Raw genomic sequence first — 12,118 nt, forward strand, 5'->3', positions numbered from 1 at the left:
TCAACATGATTATCGTTAAAGAGAAAGAGCATCAACAATATCAAAAGTCAGCAGCAAGTTAGGATCTAAGAATTCAAAGAAAAAGTAAAAACAATTAGAAGTAGATGAGGAACAGACAAAATTCTATATTTCTGATCATACTTGTTGTATGTTTGGGGTGTGTATATGTGCAAGAAAGGATGCAAATTAGCAAGAAACGGTTTGTAGACTTTATTGGATTTTAATGGGTGTAATTGTATAGTTATTGGCTTGTGAGTAATTGGTCATTTAACAAATGATTTCAAATTTTCTAACGCAGCTAAGCATAATTAATAGGATTAATAGAGTACATAAATGAGGGGGAAAAGGCCATTGATTGTTATTTTATAAATTTATAAATGAGGAAAAATGAGAAAAAATGCCAAAAAAAAGAAAAAAAAAAGATAAATATGAATCCTTGCCAAAAAAAGGTGTCACATCATCTTGTCTATTCCTAACTTTATTATATATATATATAGATATCCCAACATTTATACGTTTAATCGTGACTTTATTACTATAGATACCCTTGGTATTCTTGAAATTTAGTAAACTTTGAGGAACATTTAAATGATCTGAAAAAATCAACTCGTTGATGTCATTTAATAGTACGTGGCAGCTTTTTCTCTACTCTCTTAATGCAGCCATGTCTACACCCTTACGTCTTCCTCTTCTTTTTCTTCAATCCGCATTCGCCCATTGCCTTCTCAGAAAGTATTATTGGCCTCTTTTGATAAAAAATTCAAAATTATTACAATAAATAAAAGGAAATACTTAAACCCCAACGGGCAATTTGCAGGATTGCCCTTTGCTGGGGGTGGTCTTTAATTTTTACCCCTCAAAATGGTGATCTTTAAATTTGGCTCTTCAGGTAGGCAGAATTTCTGTCCATGCAAATTCATTAGACAGATTTGCAAAATTCTCTCTTGCAAATTTTTTTTTTATTATTGAGTTGGGATTCGAACCCACAATCTCTAGGTAAAACTTAAAGATCACCAATTTGAAGGGCAAAAATTAAAGACCACCCCAAATGAAGGGCAATCAGCGCAAAAAAAAAAAAAAAAAGAACCCCAACTCCTATATTATTCTCTTTGTTTCAATTTGTTTGGCATAATTTGAAGTACGAGGGTCAAATTAACTAACATTCAATTTGAATTTGGAAATAGAATTTTCAATTTCTTTTTAAACAACTTTTTTTTTTAACAGAAAGGATAGATATTATATTAATACTAAGACCCCAGCTGGGGGGTAATCATATTACAAGTACCAGTAGTGTCTCTTAGGACACTTCCATTACCCAAACTAGCTAGATAGTTACCATTGTCTTCACTTACATACTTAAAACATAGTACTAGACTTATCCAAACTTAGCTGGTGAACAACAGTAGTAGGTGAAATAGCATAGTTTTTCCTAACATTTAGATTGGACATCTTGGAAGCTTCCTTTGCCAAAAGGTGTGCTGCATGATTTCCCTCCCTGAAGCTATGCCTGATCAGTATGTTCTGCAACTGGGACAGCAACCATCTGCAAGAGGAGATAAGAGAAGAATAAGTGTCATTTCCTATAGAAAGAGCTTTAATGACATCCGTGCTGTCAATTTCAATCTCCAGCGGTTGTAAGTTTCTATTGATGGCAACCTGTAATCCATGATCCAGAGCTAACAATTCTGCATGAATAGGAGAGTTAGCAAAACATTTGCATTGATAACCAGTGATCCAATCGCCATTATGATCCCTGAAGAGACCTGCAATGCCTCCTATATTACTTTTGCAATCAAAGGCACCATTAATTTGAGTGGAGGCTTATGCCATCTGATTTTAATTTCCTTTTTTGGTTGGTATACAGGTTCATTTTTAGTGAGGAGGGAATATTCAGTGGCACGATGTATAATAGTGTTTAAGGTGATCTTAATATTAGTATTGTTGTGGTTATTGTGATTACAAGTTATCCAAATAGACCATATTACAAAGGGAAAAAGAGTCTCCCATTTGGTTAACTTACATGGGATAGAGGGATTGCTCCTTCGAATGTGATCTAACCAGTGGAGTTAGCTATTATCATGAAAGGAGATGTTGAGTTCTCTCCACAAGTTTCGAATCCCTATGCATTGGGTAAAAATATGCTTGATAGTTTCAGATTCCTTTCGACAGACAGGGCATTGGTCATCTATATTTATGCCAATATGGTCTACAAGGAATGCGATTATGATAATATTGCCACAGGAAGAATTTGATTTTATTAGGGCAAATGAGTTGCCATATCCAAGAGAAATCTTTATCGAGGGGTATAGGAGAAGCTGTACTAGGATTGCAAGAAGCAGTGGAGAACTTGGCAATATTATTTCTAGGGGCCGATAATGGGAGGTCCGGGGAAGCATTCATTAAGGGGAGAGGGATAGACCGGATCTTTTTAAACAAATTTTATATATTAAGAAAATATATAAAAGTACTATAAGTCACAATATTTAACAATTCAAAATATTTTAAAATATTTGGAAAAAAAATTATGGTTAAAGAAAATATTTTTGACGGTCCAAATAATACTAAGACAAACAAATTAAAACGAAGTGAATAATATTTATGAATCGTTCCTCAATCCGTATGACGCAAACCATAAATGTAAAATGAAACCAAGCATGTAGATGTGGGACGACTTAAAACCTTAATTTTCAAATTTCAAACTCTAACTCTAATTTTTAGTGTTACATCTTGAAGCCCTCTAATTTTTAGTGTTACATCTTGAAGCCTAAATGTAATTTAAATCTCAAACTAAATTTATTTCTTAAAATATAAACATTACGAGAATTAAGTTGGATATGAAGTTTCCCTACTACTCTTACAAATTCTCTTTTTTTTCCATTGACGAACAACTTATATTGATATGACAATAAGGAAAAAGTCCGACTTTTTCCATCTCAAAGACTTCCATCACATGTGCTTGAGATTTCAAAAAAAAAAGAAGTTTAAAATGGATGAAATTTACTTACATTAACGTTAATGTTAGAAGATATATTTAATTTTAAACTCTATTTTTTTAATTATAACTAAAGTGATGATACGTAAAATACATTTTGTATATGTCTGTTATATACTTTCTTCGATCCATTTTACGTGTCATGTTTTTTTTTTCGCACGCCCTTAAGAAAATATTAATTAAAAGGATAATTTGACTAAATTAACCTTATTTATTCTTTGATCTAATTAAATATTACTCTATTTTACTGGTAAAGAAAAATATCAATCTATATGGAACAACTTACTTTCGTTTCTACTCATTTCCCCTCAGCATTTTTCTTAAATAGTTTGTTGCAGCTGCCCAAGTTACAAATTTGCTTTTTTTTCTTTTTTGGGCTGAAACCCTTTTTCTCCTCAGAATCATTAGCTTCTTTTAACTCCTCCTCCTTCTCCTCAAGACTTTTATTTAGTTGGGCTGCCTCCTCTTTCAATACTTCAATTTGCGCCAATGCTTCTGCCAACTGGCCCTTTACTACATTTACTTCTTTGTTGCACCCAGAAGCTAATGTTTGTTGTTGACTTGCAAATTCTTTCACAGCATTTAACTCTTGAAGCACCTGCTCAAATTGACCCATCTTTTTTGCTAGAGCAGCTGATCCCTCTGTTGCTAAATTCTCCTTTTCAGTCACACATATTTCCAGCTCAGAAACCAGTTGCTTCAGTCTGTCCTTCTCTTCAACCTCGAATTTTAATTTGTTTTCCATCTCAATAACTTTTGTGTCGAGAGAAATACGAATGTCTTTTTCATTCAAATATTCCGAATACAGTTCTTTAAGCATGTCTTTAGCCTCCTTGATACCTTCACCGGAAATCACTCCACAAATTTCTTGTAAAATGAGGCACTCTATCTCTAAATCTTCAATTTCAAATTTTGTACTTTCAGCATCTGTATCATTACTATCATTAAGCAACTCGAATCCCAAGTTTAATTCCTCAGCTTCATTCCTTGTCCCCCCACTGAGATCCCTTAGAAAACAGGTATACACTTCTTCCCTTACAGAAGCTTCTATCAGTGAGTCTTCCATGGCTAAATTGAGATCTCCTATCTGTTTTAGCATGTCTGCTTCCACCAAAGAATATTGCAGCCTCTTCTCATTGGCGTCCGAAACTTGGAACAAAAGGGACTTAACTTCAACTTGCGTATCTTTAAGCGAGTCTCTAAGCTGGTGATTTTCAGAAAGAAGGCTATCAAGCCTCTTCTCATCGGCGTCCGAAACTTGGGACAAAAGGGACTTAACTTCAACTTGCGTATCTTTAAGCAGGTCTCTAAGCTGGCGATTTTCAGAAATAAGGCTATCAAGCCTCTTCTCATCGGCGTCCGAAACTTGGGACAAAAGGGACTTAACTTCAACTTGCGTATCTTTAAGCAAGTCTCTAAGCTGGCGATTTTCAGAAATAAGGCTATCAAGCCTCTTCTCATCGGCGTCCAAAACTTGAGACAAAAGGGACTTAACTTCAACTTGCGTATCTTTAAGCGAGTCTCTAAGCTGGTGATTTTCAGAAAGAAGGCTATCAAGCCTCTTCTCATCGGCGTCCGAAACTTGGGACAAAAGGGACTTAACTTCAACTTGCGTATCTTTAAGCAGGTCTCTAAGCTGGTGATTTTCAGAAATAAGGCTATCAAGCCTCTTCTCATCGGCGTCCGAAACTTGGGACAAAAGGGACTTAACTTCAACTTGCGTATCTTTAAGCAGGTCTCTAAGCTGGCGATTTTCAGAAATAAGGCAATCAAGCCTCTTCTCATCGGCGTAAGAAACTTGGGACAAAAGGGACTTAACTTCAACTTGCGTATCTTTAAGCAGGTCTCTAAGCTGGCGATTTTCAGAAATAAGGCTATCAACTTGGAACAAAAGGGACTTAACTTCAACTTGCGTATCTTTAAGCAGGTCTCTAAGCTGGCGATTTTCAGAAATAAGGCTATCAAGCCTCTTCTCATCGGCGTCCGAAACTTGGGACAAAAGGGACTTAACTTCAACTTGCGTATCTTTAAGCAGGTCTCTAAGCTGGTGATTTTCAGAAAGAAAGCTATCAAGCCTCTTCTCATCGGCGTCCGAAACTTGGGACAAAAGGGACTTAACTTCAACTTGTGTATCTTCAAGCAGGTCTATAAGTTGGTGATTTTCAGAAAGAAGGCTATCAAGCCTCTTCTCATTGGTGTCCGAAACTTGGGACAAAGGGGACTTAACTTCAACTTGTGCATCTTTAAGCAGGTTTCTAAGCTGGTGATTTTCAGAAAGAAGGCTATCAAGCCTCTTCTCATTGGCGTCCGAAACTTGGGACAAAAGGGACTTATCTTCAACTTGCTTATGTTTAAGCAAGTTTCTAAGCTGGTGATTTTCAGAAAGAAGGCTATCAAGTCTATCCTTCAAGTTACCGAAACTTAGAGTCTCCTGGGTAAATGCAGGATGTTTTTCATTCTCTACAAGGATATCATCCAATTTGAATATAATTTCTGGGATCTTCTTCCTTAGAATGTCAGATTCATCACCCTTATCCTTCTTATGTGGCACAGCAGAGCCTCCTCTAAGCTTTAGATAATCTGCTCTTAGATGAAAATATTCATTGGTTCTCTTTTGCAAAATGGACTCATGGTGTCTCTTCATCATTGTCATTATATTATTAAAATAGGTCACCATTTCCTCTTTTGACATGTGCTTCAACGTGGCATCATCAAAGTTCTCAGTTATATCAGTCTTAGAATCCTCCATCTTTTCATTTCCATCCCAAGTTGAAGAAGTCACATGCTCACTTGATGTCTTCCGTGTAAAGACATCTGCATCATGCGATCCATGGGAGGTCATATACCCTGTTTCTGAACTTGACAATGACTTCAAAACAGCATCCAACTCCGTCCGTAAATTAGAGATGTCATTCAACTTCTCATTTCGTTCACCACACAATTTAGCATACTGGTCCCACAATTTGTACTCAAAGTCTTCTTGCACAGTCCGAATTACACTACGCATTACCATGGCCTCAATCTCCACTTGGGTAAGATGCTCCTGCTGCCACTGACCAAGTGATGTCTTGGACAACTGTAGCATATCATCCATTCGTTTAAAGACGGTATCCAACATCATTTTCAAGTTATTTACTGTTTTGTCCAACTGAACCCAAATTCCAGATTCTTTCTCCTGTAGAATACCTTCTAGTCCCACCATCTCAGAGCGAGAGCTCATGTTCCTCATAGACTTGGATCCTCTAAACTCATCAATACTCTTCTTCAGCTTCTTGAATTCATCTTTTGCCAAACTTCTTAGCCGATCAAGAAAGTCTCCCATCTTGCCATGCTCCATAAAAACATCTGACACTGTCATATGTTTCCGAAAATTCATGCTTTCTAGCTCATCCTGCGACACGGTTGACCGAAAAGATTCAATTTTGCTAAGACCCCCATCACGAAATTAACCATCAAACAGACATACCCTTAATAAAACATGCACTGAAATAAAATGATTAAAACAAAGAAAATGAAAACGAAAAATCAAAGCAAAAACCCACTTCACAAGAGTCACCAATTAAACAAACAAAATATGCTGAAAGAAATCCCTAAAATTTCTCAACCCAAAAATCAGAAAACTATAGTCTATAAAGATGGAACAAGTGAATACGCTCATAGCTAAATTAACACAAAGAAAACAACTTTCCAAGTAAACAAAAAAGATTCCCCAAAAATAAAAAGAAAAAAAAGAGTAAGCATAATAAGGAAAAGGGTGTTCAATTATTACAACTACTAAACAAACAATTAATTAAAGCAATACTTCTATAAGAAAAAGAAAAAAAAAAGCTTAAATATGTGAACTTACAAGGAAAGAAATGTTTTTTCCCTTCAAGCAATTAAGTCACCAAAACGTATAATAGCTCAAATGGGTATTTGGTAAAGATCACAGCTAAATGCTAAGCTAAAGCAGCTTCTCAGATTAAGTGGCTGATTACTATTGGAACTAAGTTATTTAGTGTTAGTTTTAGGGTTTTCAGAGAGAGGAAGAACTAGCAAAACAAGGCTGGGGGAATGAGCGGGAGTGATTGCATAGTAGTATAAAGAAATGAAGGCTTATGTTATTGGAACGTTATTTATGGAGTTCTTGCTTTTTGGCTGATTGTTATTGGAACGTTGATTATGGAATTTGATTCCAATAACAAAAAAAGTTGATTCCGTAGGAACATGATCAAAAAAAAAAAAAAAAAAAAAAAAAAGTACGTCAATTATGAAAACAATTTATCTATATTTATATCTATATTTATATCTATATCTATATCTATATATAATATAATACTCCATCCAGATAAAAAAAATGCCCAATTAGCCATTTATACACCCTTAAGAAAATATTTTAATGCATAAATAAAAATAAATAATTTGATTAAATTACTCCTAATTAAATAGGTATAGTGATTTTATCACAAATTACTTAATAGGGTTAAATCTGAAATGGTAAAATTTATTTTTTCTTGATTTCATAATTGAACATTTTTTTTTACTAAAAATAAAAGGACTAAATGGGTATTTTTTTATCCAGGATTATAAAGTCGGCAAATATAAAGTAACATGACATGTTTCTACGGCCATCATTCACATTTTTTTTTTCCTACTACTTTTATGTATCTGGGCAACAACTTTTAATAGCTGAACAATAAATACTCCACTTTTTCTTCTCTTAAAGTCTCACTGATAACATTAGCCCACTACACTCTGTCGGTTAAAGATGAATATCCAACCTTTCTACTTGCTTTCTCCGCTCAAGGTCTGATTGTCTACTTTTTCTAATTCCTAATTATAAATTTTTATTTATTGTTATAATAAAGTAGGATAATGAAGAATATGAAGAGTATACGAAGAACTGACAAGGGTTTATATATATCAAAGAATCTATATGTATCTATAATAAAACTAAGGATAGATAAGATATGTGACATCTATTTATGATCAAGAATTTTATTTATCTTTTTTTCTCATTTTTTTGGTTTTTTTTCTTACACTTTCATTTATTCCTTGCTTTTTTTCTCCTTTCATGCATTGCATTCAATTAGTGTTTTTTATAAATGTTTTTGGATACTCACATTCTTTATTATGTAGTAATGATCAAGATCTTTGTACTTTATAGTTATTTAAGCATTTTTTGGACACCCACTTTTCATATTTTGTAGTTATGATTTTTTCCTTTTATTTTATAAGTTACAAGGTTCTCAAGTTGATACAAAATAAAAAAGGCTTTACGCAGTGAGAATTAGACCACATGTTTGCACCGGATGAATTAATTATTCTATTTGAACATACAATTGGGTACTTTAACCCTTTTTTTCCTTTCATTTAATATTATGTGTGGTTTTTGTTGCAAGGTCTTGCATCCGGAAAAAAAAAGTAGAATTTTTAGATAGTGAGAGATGGAGTATTTTTATTTAATTTTATATCATTACTATTTGACAAGATTTGAATCTTAATTAAAGTACATCTGTTTGTGATAAAGATTACTCCTTGATACTAACTTTTTTTCTTTTCGTGAACAATTTTTTCGTAGTTTCTTTTTTTCATTTCTCCCCATTCTTTCTATTTACTTGCATTAACAAATTCATAATCCATTGTTAGGACACTGCAATTTTCTTGTATTAGAAAGCTCAAAGTTTGCCCGCACTAAGTGATATCTTTTCGCCTTCTACAAATCGGTTAAGTAACAATACTTTAATATGTATGTGCTGAAAGCAATTTTTTTGGTACTTAAACCTTTAATTTGTTATTACTATACTTTGATGGAGTATGTGTTACTTTTTTTTTTTTAATAATAAAATGCATTTATTATTGAAAAATATGGGCATTTGCAGCGATGGCTACACTAGGAAAGTATACTACCAAACATTGGCACCAAAAGTATTATATACGAGTATTGCTCATTAAATGTGAAGTATTTTCAACATAACCCCATCACAATGAGTTCATTCTTCTTATTTATTTATTTTTGGTTTCTCACAGGTGTCCGATACCCGTATTGGAGCTCGACTATATTCGAATTCGCGCCGCGTAGGGCCCCATTTGGGGGAAAGCGCTCCCTATCAAGAATTTGTTCATACCCAGTGCTCGAAGCCGAGACTTCTGGTTAAAAGATGAGTAGCCCCATCCGCTACACCACATCCTTTGACGGTTCGTTCTTCTTAGTTACCTGTTATTACAATTACTCATCAATTTGGTCATATCTAAAGTTGTCACATGAGCAATAAAAAACTTAAGGGTCTTCATGTATAAATTGTTGTAATTAGTTCCGATGGATGTTCTTTTAAATCTTATGTTCATGCTCATGATAGTTACTACATTTGCTTTCATTTAAGATTTGATGGAGTTTTTTCCCTTTTTTTTTTTTGAAGTAATTATATTTTATATTCACCATTAGAAAACTAATAGTATTAGATTGTAAATTCAATGAAAATTTTCATGACCGCGCAGAGCGCGGATATTTTCACTAATTTAAGTATTAGTTACCGAAAAATACGTGGCACTGATTTAATATTTATATAGAAAATGGTCTCCCGTTGTTATTTACAATTTGAAATAAAAGAAAATGATCTTTGTAAATTTTACATCATTTGTGTGCTATTTTGAAAAAATTGTAAAAATAATATTTCTTAGAAAGAGATAAATTTTAAAATAAATTTATAAAGACTAAAAGATCAATTTAGTAATAATTGTAATAGTAATAATAATAATTTTATTTGGAGGAAAAAAAAAAAAGTGGCTGAAGTTATACGAAGGCTAGAAGTCCTATCAAGTGGTTGACCGCATATATAATTTGTTTGTATTTTTTGAATGAAATAAATGGGGATAATACATGAATACCCCTCCAAATTCGTCTCTCTGCTTTAAAAAAAAAAAAAAAAAAAACTACATAAGCAATTTTAGCACTCTAAAACTAATTTAAAGTGGTTTACTGGTTTAATACCTTTTTTTTTTGCGCTCATGTGAGCAATATTTGTAGTTTTACACGTTTAGAAAGCGCATGAAAGGAAAAAGTAAGTTAATTTTTTATAACTTTTTTCATTTTTTTTTAAAAACATTTTTTGCCTTAATTTTATTCTTTCATTTTCTTTCTTTTTGTTTGTACATATTGGATCTTTTTCTTCTTCTCTACTCATTACTTATTTTTTGCCTAAAATATATCTAACCTGCAAAAAAAAAAAAAATCCAAAAGACTAAGGAAAATGAATACAATTTCAAGTGCATATGATTTTTTATAACCAGATTGATTAGTACAAGTTTTTATCTGCATAACAATATTATCCTCTACACTTCTAAATTTATCTATTGCCACAAAATTTATCGTTACACCACTATGTTGAAATGATCATTTACCCAACCTCTTCCCTACCCATCCTTACTCGAGTCACCCTCGCTTTAACTTCAACAAATTTGTGCATCCATGTGTAACGACTTTTAGTTTGCTGTTTATTTATTTTTCTTCCCATTTTTACTTTTTCAAACTAATATACATATTTAAATTACTTGGTTTTGTATGTAAGTTAATTTTACACATACGCCTGTAAATTTTCTAAATTAATAAACAATAATCAATCACGTACATAATCTTTTGCAATGAGTATAACAAAATCAAGATTTTTTTGGCTAATATGAAGGGCGTGTAGCAAGAGGAGGCAACTGACAATTCATGCGACCCAAATAAGAGTCATGTTGTGATTTTTTAAGGTTGTCGTCAAAATTGTTATGGGAAGACGGAATAAGTGGGGTTAGTGGTGGATCTAATTTGGAGTTGTTGGATAGTTACTTATGAAGTGGGGAGAAAATGGTGAAAACAAGTAAAAATTATGTTTTGAATTAGAACAATGATGTGAAAAAATGAGGTAGTGTGTGGGTTGTACTACCTGCTTAAATATGGGTTTGTCTGATAATAGGTATGTTTCTAACAACTTTAATATGACCTCTACATAATTAAAGTGTATTATATATGTATATATAAAATAAGTTGGAAAGGAACTTGATAGAGCAGGAAAGAAATATAATTTTACGGTGGAGTATTGCCTTGACATAGTATAAACCATTAATTGAAGCTTCATTTTTCTAATCCTTTTGAATTCAACTTTTATATTCTTGAAAGGTTGAATTTGGCATGACCCTGCTGCAAATTATTTGAGTTGGACATGCTCATGAAACCATTAACGAAAAGTTTTTAAAAATTTTGAAAAAGAAAATAATCCAATACTATTTTTTATGAAAAGAAGTTTTCTCAATTACGAAGCAAACATATTGCAAACTCATTTGTTGAGTTTAATCGAGTGTTGAACATATGAGAAGTAATCACATAGTATTTTTTTTATTTCTGAAATTTAAACTTAAAACCCTAATAATTCAATCTACTAAATTGACCACTAATTTACGACCTCGAGTATTTGTTAAAAATTTTGCTTTTAACTATTTTCTGAAAAGTTTAAACTCAAAAATTTTGATCTCTTAAAAAAGTAAAAAAATTACTCTAAACTTGAAAATCTTCAAAGGAGTTAATTTTGAAAGAAAAACAATTTTTTATATACAAAAGAGAGTTGAGAGATGGTTTTGGAAACTAAATAGTTAATTGAAACGCCCCTTGGTATTTATATACCCCCAAAGGGTTTAAGAACGACTTCCTCTCTTTTGGTACGCAGGCCCCTCTCCAACACAAGTGTGTTGCTACTCATACTTCGCTTCTAGTTGTTAAAAGTTGAATTTATTTTGCTGATTGAAATCCAATTTATCTGCTCAAACTGTGTTTCTTTTTACCTTTTTAAGAGGGAAACTTGTTAATTGTTGTGAATCACACTATTTACTGGTAAAGAAAGATATCAATCTATACGGAATAACTTACTTTCGTTTCTACTTATTTCTCCTCAGCATTTTTCTTAAATAATTTGTTAAGGCGGAGCCAGGATTTGAGGTCTGGGGGTTCGAAATTTTAAGACAGGACAACGACCTCAAGCTAATGTATAACAACCAAGGACGTCTAATAAAATTAATGGCCTAAATTTAAATTTAAATCCGAGACCTTAAGTATATACACATACATAAAAAAATAAAAATAAAATAAAAAACTAGTCTTGCCTTTTTGTT

At 32.8% G+C, this 12,118-nt stretch overlaps 1 protein-coding gene across 1 annotated transcript; it reads right to left on the bottom strand.

Moving 5' to 3' along the window:
* Nucleotides 1-3,289: 3,289 nt before the first annotated feature.
* Nucleotides 3,290-6,430, bottom strand: LOC132624473 (WPP domain-associated protein-like). Its single transcript, XM_060339249.1, has 2 exons — nt 6,425-6,430; nt 3,290-6,383 (listed from the first exon to the last, which is right to left on the bottom strand). The coding sequence occupies exons 1-2, from the start codon at nt 6,428-6,430 to the stop codon at nt 3,291-3,293; spliced, it is 3,099 nt and encodes a 1,032-aa protein (XP_060195232.1). The 3' UTR covers nt 3,290.
* Nucleotides 6,431-12,118: the final 5,688 nt, after the last annotated feature.

This window comes from Lycium barbarum, chromosome 12 (assembly GCF_019175385.1).
Source record: "Lycium barbarum isolate Lr01 chromosome 12, ASM1917538v2, whole genome shotgun sequence".
NCBI lineage: Eukaryota > Viridiplantae > Streptophyta > Magnoliopsida > Solanales > Solanaceae > Lycium > Lycium barbarum.